General features: G+C 42.3%; 1 protein-coding gene across 6 annotated transcripts in view; it reads left to right on the plus strand.

Annotated features, from left to right (window-relative positions):
- The first annotated feature begins 12,903 nt into the window (after positions 1-12,903).
- MTM1 (myotubularin 1) overlaps positions 12,904-26,802 on the plus strand; it is a 42,309-nt gene continuing 28,410 nt past the window's right edge. For 2 of the 6 annotated variants that reach the window (XM_062006508.1, XM_062006512.1), the window contains exons 1-4: positions 12,984-13,455; positions 15,008-15,159; positions 25,332-25,403; positions 26,377-26,449. In XM_062006508.1, the coding sequence (XP_061862492.1) occupies positions 25,341-25,403; positions 26,377-26,449 (136 nt within the window). In that variant the 5' untranslated portion in view covers positions 12,984-13,455; positions 15,008-15,159; positions 25,332-25,340. The other 4 variants (XM_062006509.1, XM_062006510.1, XM_062006511.1 and 1 more) reach the window with 4 other exon arrangements.

Genomic DNA, 26,802 nt, shown 5'->3' on the forward strand with positions numbered 1-26,802 from the left:
ACCATACCAAGCTTGGAAGAAGAACAGGACTGAGTTTTCCTATTACCTTGCTGTCTCTGCTTGTAAGTGCTGATTCTTAAACATGTCCTTTGAGGGATTGACACATAACTGCAATGGCCAGTGCTCTGCTTGAGTTGCAGCCCAACAGCTGGGCTGCTCCCTTTCCCTTAGGTCAGCTGGGGCTGGAGCACAAAGTGCAGGGTGAAGGCATGATGACCACGGGGTAACATTTCAGCCCTGCAGTGCTGGCTGCTGTCAGGCTGTAACAGGTAATGCCTTTATCACAAGAAACCATCTGTTTTGTTCTGCAAAAAAACCCCACCTTTGTCTGTACTTTACTTTCCCCTTTTCTTTCTGCTTAAAATGTGAAAATGCCCAAAGTCAGATCCTGCCTTCGCTTTCGTGGTCCATATCACTAAGGCAAATAGTTGCAGTTAGTGAGGGAGTAAAACTAAGTAGATCTGCACAGTTCTCCCATTGCCTTTATTGGACCAGCAGGTCACCCCACAAGGTGTATGGAGACTTACGCCATGAGCCAAATTCAGCTGCCGTGCACGCAGTGTAAACACGGAGCAGGTCTCCTGAAGGCAGTAGCGTAGCACGGGATTTACATAAGCATGAATAAGAGCAGCACCTGGTGCTGTGCAAGTGCAAAATGGATTTGGGTTTCTAAAATAGTTACAAGGAACGAAGTGTCTGACAGCACTTGCTGTTGAAAGCTATCATTTATGTCCCAAACAAGTTACGTCACCAGACTGCCCTCATAATTATGGCCGTGAAAACTGAGGCAAGACAGTAAGCTTTTTCCTCTTGGATTCTAAAATAACACCAAATGCCTATAAAGGCCAGAATTTCCAAAGCCCTGAGCTCACTGAAAGCCTGTCTGTCCACAAGGTTCATAGGTAAGCTGGCCTTACAGAATGGGTTTTTGTGTGGATTGTATTAATCTAAAGCAGACCATTACTGACAAAGACAAAACAGAAAAGCACCCTCCTTGCTACCAGAAAGCGTGCAGGGAGGGCCCAGGAACAGATGTCACGGGAGCCTGCATCAGGCGACTTTTCTGGGAAGCCTTAGCCCTGACTTATGCAGAACCTGAGCTCTGCTGCTCGATGGCTCTCCAGGATTGATTATATGTCTTTCTTAAGAAGCTTTCAACAAAGGAAGCTGCACTGATGTTGAAGTGTAAGGTCAAGTTCTCCTCTCGTGTAGGATGTTGTAAATCAGGAGCTGTTCCGCCGCCTGCAGCAGGGTAACCCCTGATTTACACCAGTCTGGGAGCGGGAGTGAGAGCACCTGGCGAGAGGCTGGCACGTGCCTCGTGCTCCTGCCCTGATGGCCCCACGCCGAGGGAGAGGCCACGCAGATGTTGGGAGGTGGCCCCAGGAGAGGACCCGCTCAGCGCTGGCACCTGGCTGCAGGGCAGGGGCGGCCAGGGGAAGGCGTGAGGGCGAGCGGCCGGCTGCAGCCCGGCTCTGCCCCCGCTGCTGCCGCGTGTCTGACGTGCAGGTGGCACACGCTCCCGGGGGGACGTGCAGCCCCGGCACAGCTGCCCAGTCATCCATTCAGCCTGAGCTCAGGGTTTGGTGCTTAATGCCAAATTAATGCCTGTTTCACTTTCTATTCCCTGCTGCAGATACAGCAATTTTTTTACAGAAGTAAAGAGCCTGGAAGAGAGGGAGGTGTTGTAAATACCAATAAGGGTCTCTCCTGAGCAAGCTAAAACACAAGTACTGGTTGGCAGCTGCAGGAGTCACTGAGAACTTAAGACTGGCTGGTCAAGAGGCCTCCTGTGTACAATGCTGCATAAAACAGGGGAAAGGCTCTTTATTAAAGCAGCCAGGCTGAAACCAGCAGAGCTGTAGTTAATCACAGCCATTTTCTTTGCACTCTCCCTGCTCACTCGATGGTTCTGTAGCACTGCGCAGAACAAATGTGCTGGTTTATACACATCTTGGTCCATTTCCTGTTCTGCTGTGGGTCTGGGGCTTGGCTTTCATCTTCTCTCTGCCTCAAGCAGCCATTTACCTAACAAGGCTTCACACTGTCTGCATTGGCCTGTGTGTGCTGGTGTTGGGCTGTGTGTTCTGGTGTTAGGCTCTGTGTGTTGGGCTGTGTGTTCTGGTGTTAGGCTCTGTGTGTTGGTGCTGGGCTGTGTGTGTTGGGTTCTGTGTGCTGGTGTTGGGCTGTGTGTCTGGTGTTAGGCTCTGTGCGTTGGTGCTGGGCTCTGTGTGCTGGTGTCAGGCTGTGGGTGTTGGTCTGTGTGTTAGACTCCCTGTGTTGGTGTTGGGCTGTATGCCCTCTGTGTAGCATGACAGAAGTGGGGGCACAAAGCCCAATTCCTTTGCTTTCCAGAGCTCAGGAAGTAGAGGTGGTTGGAGTTTTTCTCAAGGTCAGCATGACAGTGGCCTGGGTTGCATCATGGCTATGTGTCAATTAAACAACCCACAGCTACAGCAATGACTTGTCCCCACAGCCCAAAGGGCCCTTTGCTGCGTGGCTGAACCCCACTGTCAGTCTCACATGTGTCAGAGCCAGAAATCAATGAGAAGCTCCCGGTTTTTGTGCACCACATTGTCCTGATTAAGGTTTATGAGGCTGCAATTTAATGTCAGAGATCGAAACAATTTGGTTGGAGAAGAAAAAAAGAAATGTCATTTTAAGCTCAAAGTCAGATTTGCATCAAAAAGGACATTTTAATTGTTCTGATGTTGTCTTAATCCCTTTTCAAGGAGCAAAAGGACCCATGTGGTGACCCCGCTTGGCTTCATGTCCCAGAGCTGTGCTGTGTTTGATGAATGGCCGGGACAGACAAGACACTGCCCAGGGCAGTGGCAGGAGGTGGTGAGACCAGCCTATTTTCAATCCCTGAGGGGAAACCAGCCCAAAGCTATAAAGTTGTGAAATCTCTTTTTTTTCCCTTTGCCAATATAAAGCTGTGCTTGACTCCATCCAGCTGCAGAAACATGCTTAAAGTTTACAGACTGCTCCTTGTCAGCCCTGACAGCTTTGTACAGCAGCCGGGGAAACAGAATTACCTGGCAGACCAGGACCTGTGTTCTTTTCCTCTTCTCAGCCCATAAATTATTATTCTCTTTCACCTCTTAGCTGCCTACTCTCTTTGCCTAAACAGTTCCCCTTAACCCCTCTTTGAGCCTCACAATCTTTAATAAATATCTATTTTTACCTGTGCCTTTCAGGGTAGTTGATGATGTCCATTAGCAGTGGGGAACTGTGAGGCACAAAAGACTCAGGACTTGAATCTCAAAGATGTTTAGGTGCCTAATGAGGCGGGCAGACAGCAGTAGGATTTTTCAAGTGTAGCTAAGCAGGACGGGCAGCCACGTCTCGAGGCCAGTGGGTTGTGTGTTACCGTCAGCAGCTGTGCACAACTGGGGACTTTGTTTCACAGACCCAGGAGGATAAGCTGGTTGCTTCTGTATGGCCTGTTATGGACAAAATCGGACTGTGAGTCAAGCCCCTTGGTGTCTTACTTTTCCAACCTCAAGGGCCAGCTGGCTCATTCTGGGGGGAGAGCACACAGGCAGCCAGTGGAAGTGGAGCCACACATCTCACCCAGAAGAGTGAACCACTGCCATTGGTACCTCATCATGCAGAGTGGTTCACTCTTCTTGGCCAATATTCCTGCCAACAAACTCTTTGAAAGTGCCACTTGTGCGTCTCAAAGAGCAAGTGGAGTCCCACTTCACCTTCACACCTCCAGATCTCTCCTGTGCTAAGGCTTTTGGCTTACGACCCGTGGTTGAAATAACGTAGCAGTACACTACTACTAATGCAGCATGTACCCAGACAGCTAGCAGGGGAGAGAAGACCTCTGGGGAGACAGCAGAAGGGACAGATGTGAGTCTTGGTGGGTCTCCAGAGGGAGCAGGAGGTTGCTGTTGGCAGCAGGGATGCTGAGCATGCAGCCTGGCTTTAGCCTCTGCAGCACAGCGCGTCCACACAGGCTGGGGCCTGGTGCTGCTCTGGGTAATGGGTTGCAGCATCACCACTCCAGTGCCAGGCTGGCCCTGCCAAAGTGGGACTGCAGTGGAAATGAAGGATGGAGGGGTAGAGAGAGAAGGTGCACACATGCACTGGAGACATATTTCAAGGCTAAGACTTCATTTACAGCCTCAAGTGACCCCTCTTCACTGACACACAGACCAGAGTGTGGAGAAAGGCAACGTTGTCTCTTTGTTAGTAGAAAGCTGGGAGTGTGGTTGGTAGGTTTCTACAGCTAATTGCCATGGGATACTTTCTCTGCAGAGCCCTCTCCTTCCTTTAGGAATGTGTCCTGGCCCAGTGGTGTGCTTGTCCCCACAAATGAGAGATTGACAGTGTCTCTGCTAAGCTCTGCACCTCAGCTGCCCTACCCATAAAACTGAGGCAGTCCCTCTTCCACAGAGATAGTTTGAGGGGTAATTGGTTAGTACTGATAAAGTGCTTTGAGCAGCTAGGACTGTAAAAGTGCCAAGTGCTATTATTAGTCCCATGTCTTTGCTTTACTGTGTCAACCAGATCAAACAGCCTCCTGGTCCCGCGGCAGCCGCTGCAGCACCCGCTCCCGCACAGCACAGGCCTTGCAGGGCAGCTCGGCCTGCAGCTCACCTTTTCAGGCCAAAAGCAGCAGCTCCTGCTGCCTGCCGTGGGTGACCGAGCATCCAAAGGAAAGTTTTAGCTACATATTTGTAAATGCTTGTCTGCAGCAGGCTGTTTTGCTGCCTGAGTGACTGAGAATCCAACCCCTTGTCTAAAAGGGAAATGAGTTTTTCCATCAGTGATTTTCAGGCCGTGCTTAAATCTATGTGAAAAAATTAGTGTTTTGTTGGTGTGCCACAATTTGTGGGGGCAATTGTGCATTTGTAGCTATTGGCAGCCACTCAGAGAAATGAGTTCATGCTGTTTAGCTCCATGAGTTCTCCAAGAGGGTGTCTTGGATTCACAATTGGGCTTTAACATGTTGCTTGGCCAGTTTTCCCCCTAAGAGTGGAAGTAGTTTCCTATATATCTGATATTTATAGCTGATCTGACCTTTTAACTAAGGTATGCTTTTTGGGGGTTGTTTTTGTTTGGGGTTTTTTGTATCTCCCCACACACCTATACATTTCCTTTATTTTCCCCACACAGCCCTCCACATACAGGACAATAACCTGCGGACTGCCATGTCTGGCTGATGGGAACCCCAAGCTGTAAGAGGTGAATTGGTGAGCATTTGAAAGGTGACTCCCCCTTCTCTCTGGCTGTGAAAATTAATTATCTTGAGACCCCTAGGGTAATTTGAATTTGGTACAATTAACCAGCAGTTCAAAATCATCTAGGGGGGTGGTGTGCCTAGACACACAGAGAAATGTTTGCATCAGACTCCGTCTCAGAGGGAAACAGCTAGAAGCGAGTTGTGATGTGAACGCAGCATTCAACAAAGAGGAGCCAAAGCTTTACTAGAGGTAGCAAAAAAAAATGTCACTGCACCCTGGAATGGTTACCAGGGTGTGAATCAGAAAACATGCCCGCATTTCCAGCTGAGATGCCAAAAGCTAACATGCTAAGCCATATGTAAGCCTACCGTCACAGGCACACACACTTCCAGCACTCTCCAACTCACGGGCATATGCAACTGCTTTGCTGTTTTACCCACTCTTTCATCCTGCAGACACCTCCATGATCGACTGGTTCAGAAACTCAAATGCCTGACACCTCTTGAGCTTCTTGAGGATGGCTAATGTAGACAAGACACCATCTGCAACCATGCTTGGCCTGGCATGAAATCAGACAGGGAAACTCTTTTCATCTTCTTGCACCTTGAGGTCTGATCCCAGAATAATGTTTTCATTTTAATTGTCTGTCAGTAGGTAATTTTATTCCTGGTGTCAGCATCCACAATAAGCATGAAGAGTTTTGCCTCTGGCTGTGGCAGTAATGATAGCTGTAGTACCTCTTGTCCACATCCTCATTTCATACTCAAACCTAAACTGTGAGCCATTGTAGAGAGCAAATATATTCTTTGTGTATTTTATGCAGTGCCCAACACAATGAGGCCCTGGTCTGTGGATGCTACCATAGTACTACTAATAAATAACAACTCAACACTAAGATTAACAGTGCCACACAGAGATTTTCTGATTTGGTACATTAACTTCTTATTCTTTTCATGCTGTGAATGTAAGCTGTAGCTGGAGATACAAAGTGCTGTGAAGATTACTGTAAGTATTCTGATCTTCTGAACCCTGAATGGAGGTCGCTGTTGTATAATAAATTGCATTAAAATATAAATGAAAAGAAATCATGTACAATTTTTCCAGCAAGAATTATTCACAAGAAGCCTCGTGGAAGGAATGACTGCATTAGCACCAATAAAAGCCATTATTTCTTTCAGGTGGCTGCCTGAAGCTTCACTAATTAAAGAAACCCATATCAGCATCTGATGTGATGTTCAGGGCTCCCAAAGACCCCACTTGTCTCAGGGATTTTGCAGAGCTGAGAGGAGGGGTTTGTTTCACTCATTAGATCAACTAAAGAAATTCTGCTTCACAACAAAATGATTTTTTCCCTACTCACCAGAGTGCAAAGATGAGCCAGGCTGGCTGATCCACAGCAGCATGGCTCTTTCTGTCTCATGGGAATGATCCTTATTCCAATGGGAGTCAAGAGAAAAACCTTCACTGACTGCTGCAATGGAGATTCCTGCTAACACCATGAATGCCAGTTGTTTTTAATCCTGCCAATAAATTGCAATTTTCTCTAACAATGGAAAAGAAAATTGCATTTGAAACCCAGTTTCTCTTCTCCCCACCATGACACAATTAAGTAAACTGAGTATGATGTTGGTTTTTCTTTTTTATTATAAAGAATAACACCTTGGAATAACAAGATTAGATCCATTTTCTCTGCAAAACATAGTCAGGGGAAATTTGAATTAAACCAAAATCAATAAAGCACGAGCTTTGTAGAGCCCAAAAGAAACTATATTCTCAATTCCTCTAGCTATGCACTGGCAGCCTCTGCTGACACAGGCTTGAATCCAACCTTAAGTTCATCACCAACACCTGAGAGTGCAAAATTTCCTCCACATAAATGGATCAATGGGGCTTTAGAGAGAGAGAAATCAGTAAAGCTCTGATGGTGGGTAGTGATGCCTGGAACAGCTTGCCAAATCATTGATTGCCTATCCTACATAAGCAGTCACTTCTGTTGGCAATATGACAGCAAATGCTGTCGTGGAAATCAAGCAAGAATATGTTCTGAACTAAACAGATACATGTTTTTAAAGAGGAAAGGGGAAGAGTTTTCCCAGGGCTGACCTTTCTGCAGGCTCTCTGTCTGGTCCTAGGACTCCTGGCCATTCAGCAACCGCAGTCTGATGCCTGGAGCTGGCCTGAATTTGAAAGTGGACTTTTCTTTGCTGGGGGATGAGAGCTGAGAGGGGCTGTGCTGCTTTTTCAAAATGCACAACTATTTCCCTGGGACTAGTAAATGCTGGTGAAAATGTTTCCCTTCCTATCCTGCCACAAGCAACTCTTGTACTATAAACTCAAGTGTTTCTGGATAGAACACACTAACCCTGCAGAGACAGCCCTTCTCTGATATGCTATTGAGCACACTTAGAATCATTCTTACATGTTGAATTTTAAGTGATTCAGACACTACCCTAGTTGATGTTGTACATGCCTGGACCTTGGTTTTTTAAATGGTTTTACAAGGTATTTGAACTTTAACCACTTCACTGCTGCAGTCTCAGCTGCCCTGTGTCACTCGACTTCTTTGGGGATTGGAATGAAACTTCAGCTCTTCAGAGAACTTGGAGCACACAGCAAAAGCGAAGCACTCAGCAGGTAACAGCCTCAGAGGTCCTTCTGTTTTAGGAGCTATATTTACAGATTTAACAGGCAACTTTCTATTGCCATTTACATTTAAGTGTACTAGAAGATTATTCCTTGGTGTGCTATTTCATTTAAGAGGATTTTCTTCTGTTTCTCTTAATTTGGGACATTGTTCTGATGGTACTAAAATTAATTCCACTAACAGTTATGCTAATTCAGTGGATATTACCAAGTTCCACTGGTTTGGTCCTTTTCATCCAAATTCATTCCAGTTCTCTTAATACCTTTTACTCCATGCAAATTAGGTTTGATACATGTGAGAATGAGTTTGCCTTCCTGTGAAATGCAGGTATTTCTCAAAGAAAACATATTAACTGCTTCTAATATTTGCACAGAGAAAATAATGGTGGGGTTGTGTTTCTTTTTACCTAAATATAGAATCAGCAAGTACTGATATTCATTTTCTCTGTCTTCAAAGACAAAGAATCAGCATTTAATAGGAGGTATCTGTCTCCTAGTCACAGCAGATGTGTGTGTGCGTGTATATATATGTATATGTATGCTTTAGTCGCTGTGTGCCAGGTTTTGGTGACAGCAGTGCTGTGCATGCAAAACCTGGGTCTCTGAAGGCTGGCATCTGCCTGATTTCACAATAACAAGTACGTACATTCAGTCAATGTTTCTGAAAATGCTTCCCAAAATACAATTGCTATTTCCAGCCCTTGGGAGTCGCAGGATCCAGAAATACAACTGGCCTCTTATATAACTCACCTTATTGCCATTGTGAGTCAAGCAGCAAGGGGCAGAGATCTTTTTTTAGGGTGCTATAGGTGTTTTATTCAGCAAGATGTTACTTGAGAAATGATTAGGCTAATTGAGGAAAAAGCTAGATAGAAATAGGTTAAAGAGGTCTTAAAGTACAGCTTAAAAGAATTAAATCTGGCAGTCTTTATTCAGCTGAGACAAAAGCATCAAGTTAGCAAAGAAAGGACAGTAGCGGGAAACAAAGGGTGCAAGAGGCACAGTGCTAGAAAAGCAAAAGTATCACTGATGTATCACATGCTTTCTAATAGCTAACTCATGAAAGGGGGAAATGTACTCATGTGAACATACAAACATACCTATGCAGGTATGAGATATTAAACATTACATTGTCTTTGCCATTTTATTTGTCACAACACCAACTACAACCAAGTGAAAATTGTTGTGAGGTAGCCAGATATAAATCATCTCTGACTTGACCTATGGGCTTGATTTAAAGATGCAGACTGTCCATCTCCACTTAGTTTTGTCCTAATACTCTCCAAATGAGTAGGAAAAGAAGTTAATATTATTATCAGGTGCAGTTATGCTCCCAAATTACACTTTGTTGTTTTCCATCTCATAATACCTAGGTTCTCCCTGACATCTCAGTGTATTTACTATTTGTACTACCATAGTAATATGAGATGCTGTTATGGATCAGAATCCACACAAAGGAGAGTCCTGCCTTGAGAGCTTTACCGAGCAGGAAATGGGAGAACTGAGGAACACAAGGCAGGAGAGGCAGCACAAAGAAACGTGACCCTGTGTTGGACACTACACAGGAATGAAAAGTCTTAAAGAAACATTACAGAAATCAATCACTCTGAGCTGTTTGTAGGATCCTTAGAAATAAAAGGCAGCCAAAAGAATGCACAAAAGGACTTCCTTAAAGGTACTGCAAGTGGGCAGTAGAAATTGGCTGAGTGGAGCTGCAGTTAGATCACAGCAGTGAATGGAAATGGCAGGTAAGGTGAGGTTAGGCTACCGAGGCCTTCCGAAGTGAAGACATGTAGGTAAGGAGTGACATGATGGAGTAGGCTAAGCCAGCACAGAGATGAAAAGAGAAGAACAACACGGTGAAAATGACAGAGTAAGAAAAATGGTCTTTGTAACAGCATTCTCAGTAAGCAGGAACAAGACAAGGTTATATTTTCCAAGGCCAAAGGAAAGGATATTGCCGTAATTGAGATTTGAAAAGATGGGAGTTTAGCTATATGGACAGATTTAGACATAGTCTGAGCATAAAGGGCTAGGGAAAGGTCTGAGTCAAAGATGATTACGTACAGGCAGATAATAGTGTAATAGACAGAGTCTTGTGGGAGAAGATTCGACACTGTTTTAACTGTACTGAGCTTAAAATAACATTAGGGTTGTCAATTAACTGGTTTTTATCCAGATGGCCCAGGGATTGGAGGCTGGAGTATTTGTGCACCGTCTGGGCTGATTATGACCCAGGCACCATATGCTGCAACACAAAAGGACGAGGAACAGGCTTGGAAGTACAGACACAGCCCAAACACCCCAGAAACCCCACTCTCACACAAAAACTTTATAACCTATGCTCTTGCAGATCCAAATAACCACCAGGTGAATCACCAGTCAGGTGACTCCAAGAACGTTTCTTCCATTTCATGTCATCTTTGGGCATCTGACCATGCAGGTGTGGGACTCATGGGGTGTTTGTGACTGTGCAGCAAGAGGTAAAGTCCCATTGAACAATCATAAGGAGGTAACAGAGACCCAAGCCAGGTAGTTTAGGAAAGCATGCCAGTTTGCAGTGGAGAGGCAGAGTTGTGAAAAATCCAAGTGGAAATTGTTGTTTGAACTGCAGTTGTAGTACACATTATCTGGGGATAAAACATAGAGTGACTAGAATGACCCAAGGGGAAAGGCCTGTTTAATGCCTGCTGGAAGCTGGAAGGCACATAAGAAAAAGGCCCTAAAGATCTGCTGATAGGTGGGTTAGAAATGTAGGAGAAAAAAAACAAGGGAAAGGACAGTCATGGAACAAGCGTGGAGGGTACTGCATTGAGAGATTAGGGTGGAATAATAATCGTGTCCATGAAAGGTGATATGTGCAAGGGGCTGTTTGAGATTTTTTTTTTCCAGAAATGCAAGGGGCCAAATACAATTGAAGAAATGCAATAAGCCAGGTTGGAAAACCTCTAGGACAAAATCAATGGAAAGAAGTTTATGAGAGGATATATGGAGAGCACTTTTAGTTATCTGAGCCATGAAGTGCTAGAAATAAGGCCCAAAAAAAGTGTTTCTAGTTTTCAGTGTCAGAAAAGAGATTTAAAATGTGATCTGAATGAAACCTTGAGTGAATGATGAGATAAGAAGGATCCTCTGTCTGTATACATACACGTAGATGTAGACCAATAGCTGCACACCTATAGATATAAATGTACCAATACACTGAGTTATGATTTACACTTACAAATACCACACTGGAACCAAAGCAGACTTCAAAATTGCATCAGTGATTTTTCTAGGTTGTTTTCACTGAAAGGATTATGTCAGAAGCCAACAGACAAGACTGTGTGAGGGATGTGGACTAACATTTCATATTCTTTTACTCACTGCTGGCTTCTGATGCTCATTAATGGAACACACACAGTTCCATGCTTATTGTAGAAAAATATTCTAGAAACATTTTTTTTTTCATCATAAGAAGCACCAGCCCAATTCCCTTGTGGGATTTGGGTTTGGTTACCTAAAGTTTTTGGAATTCCAGATGTAAAAGACTGATAATAAAGGAAACACCTAAAAATAAAATTAATTTAAAAATGACTGCCTTGTGGCTCTTTCTGAAAGTACATCATGTCTGGTACAAATGCATAGAGCACCCCAAGGCATCTTGAGTTCAAAGTTAGCTCTGCAGATGGTGTAGCTATTGGTTCATGGACAACAAATGACTGCTAAAATTAAAATTGATAAAAACTTTTTCAGGAAGCTAAGGAGAAGCAGGGGAGACGGTTGTTGTTACAACACTTGCAAACTGGCAGGTGATGATCTTCCTCCCAAAGGAGCTGGTGCCAGCACCACACTGGCATGAGGCAGGCACTGCCCCAGCTGCAAGACTTGGTTTCATAGAATCGTAGAATCACAGAATGGCTGGGGTTGGAAGGGACCTCTACAGATCATCCAGTCCAACCCCCTGCTAAACCAGAGTCACCTCGATCAGGTCATACAAGAACGTGTCCAAGCAGGTTTGGAAACCTCCAGGGAAGGAGCCTCCACACCCTCCCTGGGCAGCCTGTGCCAGGGCTACCTCATCCTTAAAGCTGGTGTTGCTTGTGTTTTAAGTAGAACTTTTTGTGTACCAGCTTATGTCCATTACCTGTTGTCCTGTCACTGGTCCTGTTACTCAGTTAGGCCATATATGAAGCTACTAATCGCTTGGGATCATGATGGAGCACAAGGTTACTTTTGGTTTGTATTGTTTTCTTCATTTTTTAATTTGACCAGCTCTTCTGTGGTATCCAGCCCTGAGAGCAAGGAGAGGCACTGCCCCTCCACTGACAGATAGGGATTATCCCTAGTTAGGGCCAGCCACACTACCAGAGAAGCTGGACACAGTCGCTCTGTAACTCAAAAAGACGTTTTATAACATCAAAACTGTTTTATAATATCACAAATCCCCTTTTCTGAGAGCACGTGGCATCAGGCAAAGGCCCCTCAGCCACCACCTTGCGCTCCAGATGCAGGCGGCTGCTCTGCACGGCAGGAATGGACCTTTCATACACGGCTTATTTTAAAGCCCTTCTACGAATAACTCTCCTGGCACCTGCATCACCAATTCTTTTATGTCTTACCAGTTGTGGCTTCCAGCCAGGGAGCATCCAGCCGGCTGCCACCGCCGGGCTGATTATTAACCACCCATCGATCAACTGGATCCGAGCTACGCCGGACGCATGTCCCGTGTTGCCCTCCCCTCTGTTTCCGCGGCCGCCCCCTCGGGGCCTCATAGCTCGGCAGTGCCGGGCGCCGAGGCCCCGCGGGCCGCCCCCCGCCTCACGGCTCGGCGGTGCCGGGCGCCGAGGCCCCGCGGGCCGCCCCCCGCCTCACGGCTCGGCGGTGCCGGGCGCCGAGGCCCCGCGGGCCGCCCCCCGCCTCACGGCTCGGCGGTGCCGGGCGCCGAGGCCCCGCGGACCGCCCCCCGCCGCGTCCCCGCCCCCGCCAGCACCGCCCTCCTCTGGGACTACAACTCCCGGCAGGCCCAGCGCCGCCATGGCCTACAGCTCCCGGCAGGCCCCGGGGCGGCGGCGCGGGGTGGGGCTCGTCACGTGAGCGGGCGAGGCGGGCCCGCGCCGGGCGGGGAGCGCCGCACTGGGGCCCGCGACGGTGACGGTGAGTGTCGGCGGGACCGGGGCGGCCCGAGCAGCGCGGCCGCCCCGACGGGCTCTGCGGCCGTCACCGCACGCACCCCCGCCACCCCGCGCCGGGGCTCCCTTTCCTCGCTTTCCTGTCCCCCCCCTGCTGGTACGCTCAGGCGGGAGGTGCCGCCGGCCCGGGCCTTCCCTCCAGCCCAGCCTCCTTCCCTCAGGACTCCCGTCCCCCGCCGCCTGCCCGCTCGCCTGCCCGGGGTGGTCTGAGGGTCGCTGGAGGCTTTTGTGAAGGCCTTCCCTTGCCGCCGCGAGCTCTTTGGGAGCCCTTCGTCCCCGGCCGCCGGGACTCACCTGCGGCCGGTGGGACCTGGCTAAGGGGGCTGTTTGTTGCTGTTCGACTTCTCCTGACTCACGCCCTGATGTGCAGAATCAAGCTGGAAGCCAGACGTTGTTGAAGCGCTGTGCTCAGCGTCATGGCTTAGTAAAGACACCTTTGAACTGTAATTTTTACCTTTCCTGTGAAAAGAAGTTCTCTCCTGTAACGTGAAAATATTCTGAGTGCTTGATTTGCTTTCAGACTCTGTAATGTTCGTTTGTGACTGGCTTAAGTGTTGTTGGGAAGCATGTGACTTACTTTGGTCTACATGGCTGAAAAGCTGAAACCTTCCATTTAAGAGCAAACGTTTTTAGTTGATTTAAAACAAGAATGGCTCTTTGTTTCTGCTTGCTGGTCTTTGTGTCATAGTCCAAAAGTGTAATTCTTGCTTTGTGTGATTGATGTTCTGTGGTTTGGTTTGTGTCTTTTTTTTTTAGATACCTATGTAGTTAGGAATGTAGGAAGGCTATTAGCTTCTTTCTGTAAAAAGACCCCTTTTCCTTCAAAGTAGTGTAGGGAAATTCAGTTTTCAAGTTGTATAGATGTGAAGTGTTTGCAGTTGGCCTGTAGATCAGCTAGTCACAGTAGGTACTAATCAAAATGGTATATGTTTGAAAAGTACCTTGTCTTTACTGCTTAATACCTATTTTGGAGCAGGATTGTACTCATTTGATTGTAGTCTTATATTTGTTTATCATTGACCAGATTTGAAAGGCAGATCTCTTATGGTACAGGATTAGCACTGTGCAAAACCAGAACTTCTTTCCTGGTATAGTTTTCTTTTTAATGTTAATTTGTGGTGTAGGTGGTTAATATAGTTAGGCTGTACAGTTATTAACAAAGCTGATAAGTGCGACGAGCCTTAACACACAGAGTTTTTGGGTCTATATGTAGCTTCATTATGTGGCAGATGTCACAAGGGATGGTTTCCATAAAATACTGAGTTTTCCCGTTTTGCCTTGTTTATCATTCTATGCTTAGTCAGAAGGAGACTTCCAAAGGACACACTTGGCTAAGAGACAGGCATGTAGCATCATGGAGGTTGAGCAGAGCTCTGTTGTTAATGTGTTCCTGGTATGTAGAGTTTACAGTGTTAACTAACAATAGATAATTTAGAATGCAAGACTAATTTAATAAGAGCAACTGTAAATCTTTAATATTGTGTGTGCTCTTTTAAAGGAGACCATGTACTTATTTTTCCTAAGAACTTGAGTCTGGTAAAAGTAAGTTTTGTTTCATGGTCTAATCTTCTGACTTTGCCAAGTTACACAGCAGCTGTCATGTGAACATCATTCCTGAATGTATTTGGGAAAAGAAACAGAAAGTGATATTATTGTCTGAGAAGGGCTGAGAGAGGAAAAGCTTAGCTGTGTGCAGGAAGATGCCCAAATACCTAGGGGTATAAGCATGGTTAACTTCCACATTATAATAATTTCAAAACCATATATTTTAAGTTTTAGAAAAGTAAATATTCTCAATTCCAACTACTTGACGCCAAACCTCCTGACACAAGATACAACATAAAAAGAAGTAGTCCTGTTTCCTTTCTCCAGAATGTTTTTAGTAACAACTGTTCTGCAGTTTTGCTTCCTTTCTGAAGTATTTTAAAAAATAATGTCCACTGATGTATAATGGCAGTGCTAACAATGTCTTCCTACCTGTTCCATTGCTGCCAGGGGTCAGCCACAGCACAAAAGTCAGATGATGTTTGAAAGCTGAAGGAATGAACACACTGTCATCTCCTCATGTTGAAGTGTGCGTCTTTATATTTCCTACGACTGAAATGACTTGTTAAACCTCAAGGATTCTGAAAAAGAGAAAACAAAAAGTAAGTGTTTTTGAGCTGACTGGGGTACACTTTTATGTAAGATGGGGTGTGTGTTTTTCAACAAAATCTAAGTAATTGATGTGGAACCTTTCTGTTGGATTGTTGTGTATAATGGAAGGAAAGACTGTGCAACAGGCTCTGTGTGATGTGGCTGGACTCAGTAATGCATAACATAATAGGCAAATACAGAAGTATCAAACTTCTGTGCCTGGCAAAGCCCCTGACTGATCCTGGAAAGAGAGCACACTCAAAAGTGTTGTGCTGCCCCATGGATGACTTAGGCAGGAAGGTCCCAGCCTTGCCTTTTGTAGGGATTGAAGCAAAGACAGTTTGGGGATGACTTCATCTTAGTCCTTAGTCTACATCTTTTTAAACAAGATTCAGAGTGATACTTCCTTTGTGATAATGTGTGTATTCAGAGGACCAGTTCATGTAGTGATAGAAGGAAGTAAACACAGGAGCTGGAAGAAGATGGGTCTGATGCATTGCTTGTAAGTGTTCTCAAAGGAAGGTTGGAGGGGAGCCTGAGTAGAGGATGTCATTTTAATCGTTACAGTGTCTTTTTTTTTTTTTAAACAGTATATCATTATGTAACAGATACAATTTCCATTTCTCTTGTGGATTCATCAGTTAAATCTTTAGCAATAGAACTACAGTGGCCTAAGGGGATATCTTTCAAGAAGAATGAGCAGAGAGCAACTGAAGGCTTTCTTAATAGAAAACTTTGAAGCTGTATTTGCTATCCCATAGGCTTTCCTGTCAACCACATCAGCTTTTGACAATGTGGGAGGTATACATTCCCTGCAGGGGATGCAAAGTAGAGAAAATAGACTGGGTGGGTTTAGAAAGCCACGGATGAGCCTTCAGGCATAGGTTTCCTACAGATATAGTGCTGATTCTAGAGGTAATATGACAAATGGTTCCTGAAAAAACCTCCACTCTTGTCATGCCACCTAATCTAGCTAATTTTAACAGCTACTTGCTGTACAGGGCTATGTGCATAGAGAGAAAGCTACTACTTTCTTTGATCTGCTCTATGGAACCTCCACTTTAGAACTCAGTCGCCAGAGTAGATATTAAGAAAAAGGACAAAATATAATTGTGGCAAGAGAACAATATTCTGCATGGAGCAAATGCAGGAGAAGCAATAAGTGAGTACAAGTGAACAGAAATAACTTGTAATGTAAATTAAAAGGAAGAGACCTCTGACAATTGCTAGCAAACAGGCCTTAGCAAATAACTGTATTTATTACAACTGCAGTAGGTGCTGCTTTTCTTTGTTACTATGTGAGAGTACTGCATACTCCTTGTTAAAGCATAAGAAATACCTAACTAACAGATCAGAGTCCATCAGCAGATAAGTTACTTAGTGTCCATGATGGCACATGTCACACTGTATCATCTCTCTTTGTAGAGGGCTTGTAATACTCTTACAAGAAACCTTGCCGAGACAAAAGACAGGGATATCACCAGAAGCTACATTTTCAATATACTTTGAAAGGAGGAAGCAATTGAGTTGATAAAAGTCTGTAACATTACTTTTTCTAATTATAATTAGGTCTTGTTGGAAGTTGTGATTTACTTTGAAAGTAGGATTGGGGGTCAAATTCCAATAGAAAAGACAGTAAAAGAAAACCTTCAAATAGAGGCAGGAAAAATATAAACCAAGACAGAACTGGAGGTTTTGTACTCTCTCCAGCTGTTATTTATTCAATACCTGGCTTCCGTTTACAAGCTACAAGATTTTGGTCATTATGAAGAAACATCCACACAGAAATGCATAGGAGCTGGTAGCACTGGGAAGAAATTTGCCACACTTTCTGCCAGGCTGTTGCTGCTTGCTACCATTTGTACAACTTCCTTGTCAGGATAATATTTTTTGTCAGTGCAAGGTCCTCCTTCTAGGATCTTCAAAGTTACTAATAAGCCTATGAAATAGGAGTGGCCAGGCAACTGGTGCACTGCTAATTTGTCTACTGAATTAGCAATCACTGTGAACTTTTGTTCATTTGCACTTGCTCCAACTGAGTCCCTGGGGGACAATGACTTGCCCTTTTAAATACAGGGCACATTAGGGAACAAGAGAATGCCTTTTTTGGGGGGAAGAGGGGCTGTTTTGATTCTTTGCAAACAAATTCAGCAGTCTGTGTGGAGTTGTACAGCTTGCTGCTCACAGTCTGGCAGAAAGTTGGCAACACCAGGGATTCTGGAATGCATTTTTTTTAAAGACAGGAAGCCTGGTGAAGAATTGGTGTTTAGCAAACAGGTAGCTCCAGATTGCAAGGGTTGGGTTTGGGGTTTTTTGTAGGATACAGATTATTTATTTTGTAATGCGTTATTGATGGTTTCAGTTATCTGACTTAAACTTCAGTGCAGAAGGGCAAATACTAGCGTGCATTTTGCATGCACAGAATCTCTTTTAGGCTTGTACTGCTGACATGCTTTTTGTGTTCCAGTTATGACTTGAATTTAGAAGGCCTTAAAAGACAAAGCTCATGTGATTTCCCTTGAAAATCTAGATTTAGTAAGCACGTGGAAATGGGGAAGATAATTTAGACATTAAAGGACAAGACCCACTAGTGGCATAATCCAGTCTCAAATCAGTAGAATCATGAAGATCCACATGAGGAAAGTAACACTTTCAAGTAACACTACACTTGGAAAGATTTTATACCTTGTAACTACAGTGGTAAAGAAGAGATAGGAGGTATCATGATGTAGTAATGTACATTGACTCCAAAGATCTGCTGTAGAGTAAGTGCAGGTAGAAGCTTATGACTTGATATGCAAAGGTGGTTAGTTTGTTGGTGTAGATCATGAGTGGCATTTGCCCTTGAACTCTGATGGTATGCAGTCATGAGTGCTCTTGTAAATAGTTTAATAGGGCCTCTTCCTTTTCCTGTTTAAATGATACTTGTCTCACAGGTAAGTCACTTTTCTTCCTTTCTGTTTGCCATCATTTGCATAACAAGTGACAGGTAACTGCTGCTGACCACAAGTTGGTACTTGTAACTTTGATGTCCGAATTGGTGCTGCTCTAGGCATGTTTTTGATGTCAGTGCTTTTAGTGGAAATCTGTGTTTCAGTTAAGTAGTCTGAACTGATTGGGTCAGGGAGCACAAGCAACATCTTAATGATTAATGATGAGCAGGATGGAACACCCTCAGCTATGAGGACAGGCTGAGAGAGTTGGGGTTGTTCAGGCTGGAGAAGAGAAGACTTTTGGGAGACCTTACTGTAGCCTTTCAGTACTTAAAGGGGGGTATTGGGAAATGTTGCAGCGGGACAAGGGGCAATGGTTTTAATCTGAAAGAGGATGGCTGTAGACTAGATGTAAGGAAAACATTTTTTCCACTGAGAATGGGGAAACACTGGAACAAGTTTCCTAGAGAGATGATAGTTTCTCCATCCCTGGAAACATTCAAGGTCAGGTTAGATGATGCTCTGAGTAACTTGGTCTAGCGGAAGGTATCAATACTTACTTCAGGGGGATTGGGCTAGAAGACCCTTAAAAGTCTCTTCCAACCCAAAGTATTCTGTCTTTTTTTTTTTTAAAAAAAAATAATTTTGCTTCTAAAGCCCTGCTGCATTGGTACCTTTTACTGTTGCAGGACATGAATATATATCTATTTATTTCCTTTAGAAATAAATACAAGTAAATATTTGTGGTGGGTTTTTTTTGGTGTGGGGTGTTTTTTAGCTTTATCTGTTTGAAACTGGAATACTCTGCCATATGCTACTTTTTGTTAACTTCTGCTTCTTTATTTTCATTTCCATTATTGAGTATAGTTCCTTTGTAACCTTTTAAACTGAGTGTGAAAGAGATGTGTTTATTTCTATGGACTTGATTAATTGGTTGTGATCTCACTGTGTTTCTTTTTAGTTGGTTAGTGTTATTTGGTTAGGGACAGCTCATGACTGGAAAAGTGGCTTCATTGCTGTAGATCTTTCTTGTGACTCTTCTGTATCCCTGTATATCTTTATATCCAATTCTAAATTTTTATTAACTTTTAATGAGATGCATAATTACTCTTGACTTCATTAAATTAAATGTTTATTTACTGCTATTACAGATGCAGATGCTTATTTTGGTGACTCTGATAGGATAACTTAGATGCTGTTGTTGGCTCGACTCTTCAGGACTGATGTTTTTCCGTATATATATTAATAAGATTTATGTTCCTTTCTGCTTCATACTTAAGAGTAAAGTACTTTTTCTTCTCCCTTCATGGTTGTCTTGGCTTAATTTTACTACTGTCTTAGAAATTCCTGGAGTTCTGCTCTGTTTTATATGTTATTTCTGAAAACCTCTGTATTACGTGTTATCTCTTCTGTGCAGTCATGGTGCTGACAGATGTGGTTTTGTTTTTAGAACTTTCTATTTTATGCTTTTAATTTTATTTTGGGAACCACAAGGCAATGTATTCATACTGTGTAGGCTGTTACTGTACCAAATGAAACTCTACAATCTGTGTGTTACAGCAGCATACCATGTCACTGTAAAGCTGCTTTTTCTTTTTTGCATTTTCTGTTTAAGTGAGGGTGCATACATACCTGCTCTAGCTTACACTTACTTCTCAAAAGCAGTGAACATTTTTTTACTAATACTATTTTTTTATTCTCTTTCCATTAATTCTTTATTTTCTATCGAGTCTAACTATGAAAATAATTTTATCTAGACTGGCAGATGCCTTGCATGTCTCCAATGATGAACCCCATGCACTGATCACTTTCAAGTGTCATGTAATTGTCCAGTTATAACTAACTGAGGGGTTGTAATTGTTTTCTGAATTACTATGACAGCAGATGACATGCCTTAGTAAGTGTTGTAAGTGTATTTTTAGGAGAGGTCTTGGAGATGCACAGATTTATATTTTAAATTCTTGCATAAATCTATTATCTGGAGCAGGATTTTGAGAACGTTGGCATTATCCTATGTTGTGGCTCTTGATGTGTGACAGAAATTGGAATGCTTCCAGAAAATGTTCAGTAGAACTTTTTGTTGTTCATTTTTGCCATGTTGTTTGTTCTGATTATGGTAAAAACAAGTAGTTCTCATGCTTATCCAGTTACTGTTACATTTTTTTAACATATGGATGTATACATAGACAAAAAAACCCAAAACCCAAACCAAAGAAAACTGTTTAATAATAGGTGTCACTAATTTTTTTCATCATGTTTACCTCTTACTCAGTATGTGCTGTAAATGTCATATATGTATAGTATTTGAGCAGTTTAATTTCCTCAGTCTTTCCAGATTAACATATTGAACAGCATAGGCTATAAAAGTTGAAAACTTTATTTTATATTATGTGTTATCAAACTTGATTTTGCTCCAAGTGATTGACGGAGGTACAAATCTGAAAGCTTTTTTTCCCCTAAAGTTTTAATCCAATGAGGGAGGGTCAAAAATAGTAAATACATAGACAACAGTGCTCACAAATTACTTGATGCAGTTTATATGGTCTCAGGTGTTTGTGGTAGTAATCCCCAAGAGGATGCAGATTACATTGTGTCTGGGTACAAACTGGTTCTTTACACGGGGAAAGATTTTTGGATTGATGCAATCATGGCTTGGTTATAGAATAGCAACTAATTATTTGGTGGGATTCTGGTGTGAATGAAGCCTTAAAAGGACCAGCAAAATGTCAATGAGCTTTGATTTGTTCCTGGCTCACAAACAATGAGAACTAGTTTCACTAGGCTGTTGTCAATCTAAATGAGGCTTATGATAGTCTTGGTGGTCTTTCTAAGATGCAATGCACACATAGTCTAAGCTGTTGGCAGTGAAGAACCTTAGGAAAGAGTAGCTGGTCATTTTAGGTTTCTTAATCCTCAAAAGCTTACCTACATGTTCTGAAGTTTATTCATGTTTTGTGTATGGGCATATGCTTGCATTTATCAGCATTTATTCATAAAAAACGGATCAGACAGAATTCTTGAATTAACTTCCTAAATTCTGGCCTTGAGTGCCTGCCCTTTCAAATGCTGTTGTGCTTCCATTCCCATGAATCCTAGGAAACACAAGTATAAATATCATCTTTAATGAAAATACAGATCCCGAGTAGTTTAATTGTTATTGTAAGATCTGTGGAGCCTATGTTTCTTGGTACTGTTACTATATTAAGTTCTGGAAACTTTAACAAACCTTTGTTTATTAGTTCAAGTTAAATCCGGTAAAATGGCTTTGTCTCCTTGCTGTTCTGGGTTCAGGGAAAAACGTTCAACTTTTTGTAATTGCAGAATATCATAAACAAAGTTGTCTGATTTGTTTTAAATTTGCAGAGTAATTGTACTTCAACTGCTGACAAATGTGAGGTGTGTATGGTTTTCAATGTCTGTGCAAATACAGAAGTACTTGTGGTGATACTGAGGAATAAAATCTGTTTGCAGTGGAAAAGTACTTGCAAGATTTTTTTTCCCTGGAAAAGTCCTTTCCCTGTAGAAGGTCTACTGCTGCACCATGATAATGAGAGTTGTAGCTATTTTAAGACTGTGATGGAGTATGTTTTTGAATTGTTCATGGCAGTATTACTTTGGGAGGTTGCCAGAAGCTGCTTCTACCAATTTGTCAGAAAGAGAAATAATGTTATAAATGGAAATATTGCATATTCACTTTAAATGTTTTTGAAAACCTGTTTTGATATAGAGGAGTCCATTTCTTTAAGGATGTGTTTATTTTTATGGGTAGTTTTAAATAAGAACTTAATCTTGTCTTGTTGCCTGAAGATCACAGAAGCATAGAATAATTCAAGTTGGAAAGGACTTCAGGAGACTGCAACTTCTCTGGGCCTTGTTTTCCCTACCTGACTTCCCTTCCAGTGCACAAGTGGAGTTTTTTTATCCTTAAATCAAGCTGGAATCTAGTTTGTTTCAGTTCCCATTCTGTGTTGTCCTCTCATCACTCACCACTTTGAGGACCCTGGTTCTGTCTGTAACCACCTCAGAGTTACTGGTGGGTAGCTTTGAGGTCCCACTGAAGCTGTGTCTTCTTCAGGCTGAACCACTCCCAGCTGTCTCAGCCTCGCATTATAGGGCAGGTGCTGGTGGTCCTGGTCCTCTTGCTGACTCTCTGCTGAGCTCACAGCAGTTTAGAAATCCTTGTCTTGTACAGGGGTCCAAAAGTGGACACTGATCTAAAAAGTGTCTGATGGGTGTTCTGTAGTGTAAAGTTTAATTACTTGACCAGAGTTTACTTACAGAAACCAGGGAAAAGTGAGTAGTAGTAAATGTGCTTATTGGTGTATTTGTGTTTTCAAGCATGATTGGATTTCAAAGTGAAATTTAGGTAACATTAAAAGAGTTCTTCCACTTATATGCTGATGAAATAACTTGCATTGGCTTTAGTGAAAATGTTAGATGTATTTTTAAAGAAATCTGACAGATAACATCTTAACTTTCAATATTTATTCAACTTAATTGGTTCTGATCAAGTCTAATTTGTACCATTGAATTGTTGGAAATGAAACAAAGTAATTGGTTGTGATTTTAGAATTAAATACCCTATAGAAATTGAAGTCATTGAGTGAATTCATCCTCACTGTAAAGCATGTTTAAAGCAATGAGTTTCATGGAGGGTTCAGGGAGTTTTATATGAAGTAAACTTCCATACACAGAAACAGGTATCCAAAGGTCTGTTTGAAGTAGCCCAGTGGTGTGGCAGGGTGGAGGGGAGGTGAGCTGTGTCCTGCTCTGTTGTCAACTTCTACAAAGACATATTTTTGTGAGAATCTGAAGGGATCTCTGCTTATTCCTTTTAATTTCCATGGAGGTTTGGAAAAGTTACAGTCAGTGTTCTGGGGTCAGATGGTTCTTGCAGAATTGTAACTTATGTAACGCTACATTCAGCCGAAACTTGGTGAACATGCAGTAAGGGAAGGAAATAGGATAGAAAGCAAAGGAGGAAGCAGAAGGCTTTAATTCACTTCCGACTGTTCCCAAAGGTATGCTGTGACTGGAGGTGGTATTGAAAGGTGTAAGGAATGTCCAAATGAGCCATTGTTTTTGTGAGCTTAGTCAGTAGGTTGAGGTGAGTGTCCAGGATCCTGAGTGAGCTTGTGTGACCTCTGCTGCTGCTTGTGACCTCTGTGGCTGCGCTGGCAGAAGTAGCTGTGGTTACAACATCAACAGCTAGATGGATGTGCCTGTACCTGCTGCAGCCAAATTTTCCATTTTGCAGTGTAGATCTATTCAGAGTTGCCACATCTTGTAAAAGTCACTTTGCTAGGGCTTGTTTATGCTCTCTTGTCTCTAATAGTTGCAGCCTTAGTTTAAATTTATGTGAACTCTGGTTAAAACCACTTTCTATGCTGACACAGAAAAATTTGGGCTGCTGTTCCTTTGTGTCTTTGTCTTACCTGATATTTCTTGCTTAAAATATGAACAAAAAACATAAAAGACAAAATGGAAAACATTTTAAAACAAGCTTTTGAGAAAATATGCCATTTATTTTATAAATACCTAGTTATTGGAAAACCTAAGCTGCTGTACACTAAGGAAAGTAATCCGAACAAATATGGGATGTTCACAAGTTAACACAGCAATATAAAAAATGAAATCAACCTTACGTTTTACAATAAGTAAGATATTGCAAGGAAGGAAAACTGTGAAAATACCTTCTCTAAATCTTCCAAATTTGATAGTCAAAACAATCTCCAGTGTTGCAATAGTTTTTCTGTGGAGAACGGTTGGAAAGAACAGTGATTTAACGTTGATTGATAATAGCTTTTCATTTAAATTGTTGACATTGTGTTAAAATCAGTTCAGGAGCCCTCTGTGTCAGTGTCTGGAGAAGGCTGAGACCCAGATAAGAAGTAATACTTTTGTGTGACACAGTCATACAGGCTTTGCAGCATTCAAAAGCATTTCTCTTCATTTTTCAGCTTGATTTTTACACTAATAAGCTATAGCACTGAATGGTACAATTTTAAACACAGTGTCAAGTTTCCCAAGTTTTCTTTATGAGATGTGGAAGGTTTGGACATTCTAAAGGGGTAACAAACCTGTAGAACTTCAGATTGTGGTTTCCTTCCTTCTTCCTGCACAGAGACATTCCCATATTGTTACAGCAACTTGTAAATGTTTTGGATCTTGCAGTGTAATCGTTTGTGCAGGACTGTGGTAGTATCACTGCCAGCCCACTGTTACGCAGGAGCATGGGGTGATTTGTCATGATGCAGAGATCCCTGCAAGTGTTTTTCAATGTTGAGAGGGGACGGAAAGTGCTTGTTTAAGGCTCCAATGTTTCATCTATGAAATAGAAACAAAGGTGATGTAGTCTATAATCACCTCTCCCCCAACCAAACAAAAGCTCTTCAGGGTCACTGTAGGATGTCAGATTGGCTGGATGAAGGGCATGTATCTAGTGAAAGAGATGCACAGTTTGATACAAACATACTGTTTGGAGTAGCTTCAACTATGAGTTGTTTTTCTAGTGTTGATTCTAGAGATCCCTTGTGCAGTGTCAGGAAATGATTAGGAAGATGAATCCTGTGTCACACGTTTCTGTCTCTGATCAATACCATTGAAAAAAAACCCCAATAAAATGCTTTTCCTGTAAGCATGTCGAGGCTGTTGCAGACCAGAAGGCTGGACACTCCCCCTTCTGGTGTGCTAACTGAAGCTTCACTTTAGGAAATGGGGGATTGTCTTCAAAAGTAGAAGTAATATGGAACTGCAGCTTTTTCCTTCTCTCCCTGTTTTTTCTAACGTGAAACACTTGAGTGTACTGACATGCTTGTGACTTCAAGAGCTGTGCAATGATTTTATAGCTTCCTGTTTTCTTAAATGAAGTCTTAAAACAAACGCTCCAAATAGGTTGCGTTTCATAATGTGTATCTTGTCACTTAAAACAAGCACTCTAGTGTCTGTTGACCGAACTAATAATAGTATGCAAACAGCTGAATTCCAAAATACAGCTTGAGTCAGAATATTCCTTATAATAAGACACAGTCCCAGAGCTAGCAATGATTTTCGTGTTCGATTTGAATGCTTTTAAAAGGTAACCCTTAATTATAAGGCATCGTGCAATCTTTTAAGTTAGTAGTAACTTGCAAAACGTTCTTGGAAGCTCTTGATGTCTACCTGTGGACCTCCAAAGTCTAAAAACTCTCCTGTCAATAGTATGTAGTCCAGGAGGAAGTTAAAGTCTCCAATTTGTGCTTTCTCATCAGATACCCGGTATGGCTTCATCATCAACACCTAAATACAATTCAAACTCCTTGGAGAGTTCCTCGAGTAAAAGGGTGAGTGTAACTTCTTCCCATGTTTTTTGTCAGGAGCTGCAGGGATCATTATTTACCGTATTTGGGTAGAAAAATATGTATTTGAATTACTTTTTTTTCTGGAATGTATCCATTCCTTTTTATTACTAAAATTCTACTGCAGTGACCCATGATATTTATGTGACTTCCAGAGCAGATGAGTGAAATATTCTCTGTATCACAAGTTATGAGAGCTTCCTTAAAATCAGTTGTTATACTTACCCTTGCTTTCCATGTTGAGGTATTCTGTGGTGTTCTGGAAACATATTGGCACTAGGATGCTGCAGAAAGATTCTATACTACAGTTGATAAGTGATACCTTGTGGTGTTTATCTGGCTCAGTTTTAAAATGTTCATCTGTAGTGGGAAATACATTAAGGCAATCTAAATGGCATTCCCTTCTGCTTTTTGATGCTGCGTGGCTAAAGAAAGTTTAACCTTGGTGCAAGAAAAGAGAAACTAAGGTTTTATTTAGCTTTTCTAGCATTTTATTCAAACACGAAGATTATTTTCTGTTAATCATTGTTTAAAACTACTGAATGTGGGAACATCACAAGTGAGTAGGTTGTATACAATAGTTGTGAGTACGTAGCTTCAGTGCTTTCAGTTGATTTGTTCTTCCAAGTCCAACATACTTGGGAAATTAAATCACTAAATTCTCAGAGAATCTTCTGTACAGAAACCTAATTTCAATTTAATGCAGCTATCATTATTTATTCTTTTAGAAGGAGAAAAACTAAGATGTGCTTCTATTTCAGATCTATTCTATCTTTAAATACTCAGTTGCAGTTTAGGATAGGGGGATGTGTCTTTGTTTGGTTCATTTTACTGATTTCTCTTGTGAAGAAATCTGTTCTTTTTCATGCAGAAATTACCTTTAAGATATTTTTTTAATCTGGAACTTGAAGAAATTGTAAATAAAATATGATATACTGTTGTCTTTCCCTTTCTTTAGACTCTAAAAGATGGAACTAACTGGGAACAAAATGAAGAAATACCTCGTCTGCCAGGAGAGACTAGAGTTACAGGTATGAAGCTAAATAGCTGCCCAATGCAGTGGATGTTTAGGAGTCTGGCATATACGTGTAATCTACTGGATTGTTACATAATTTGGACTGGTTGAGGCTGGAGGCAGGGGTAAGACAGGCTAAAATGTCATGAAATTTTTAAATGTGATAGAGACTTCTTACCACTTATCACAAATAACCTTGTAAGTTTTTTAAATCTTGATTTCCACACATCACAAATCCTTGGAAACAAAGAAATTGTATGTTAAAATGTCTCAATTTTATCTACAGCCTGAGTAGTGGATGTCTAGTGATGAGAGCCCCTCCAAACTTTCCAAAGTCAGGATTCTATGTGCATTTATTCACTGTGTATT

The sequence above is a fragment of the Colius striatus genome, chromosome 13, assembly GCF_028858725.1.
Source record: "Colius striatus isolate bColStr4 chromosome 13, bColStr4.1.hap1, whole genome shotgun sequence".
NCBI lineage: Eukaryota > Metazoa > Chordata > Aves > Coliiformes > Coliidae > Colius > Colius striatus.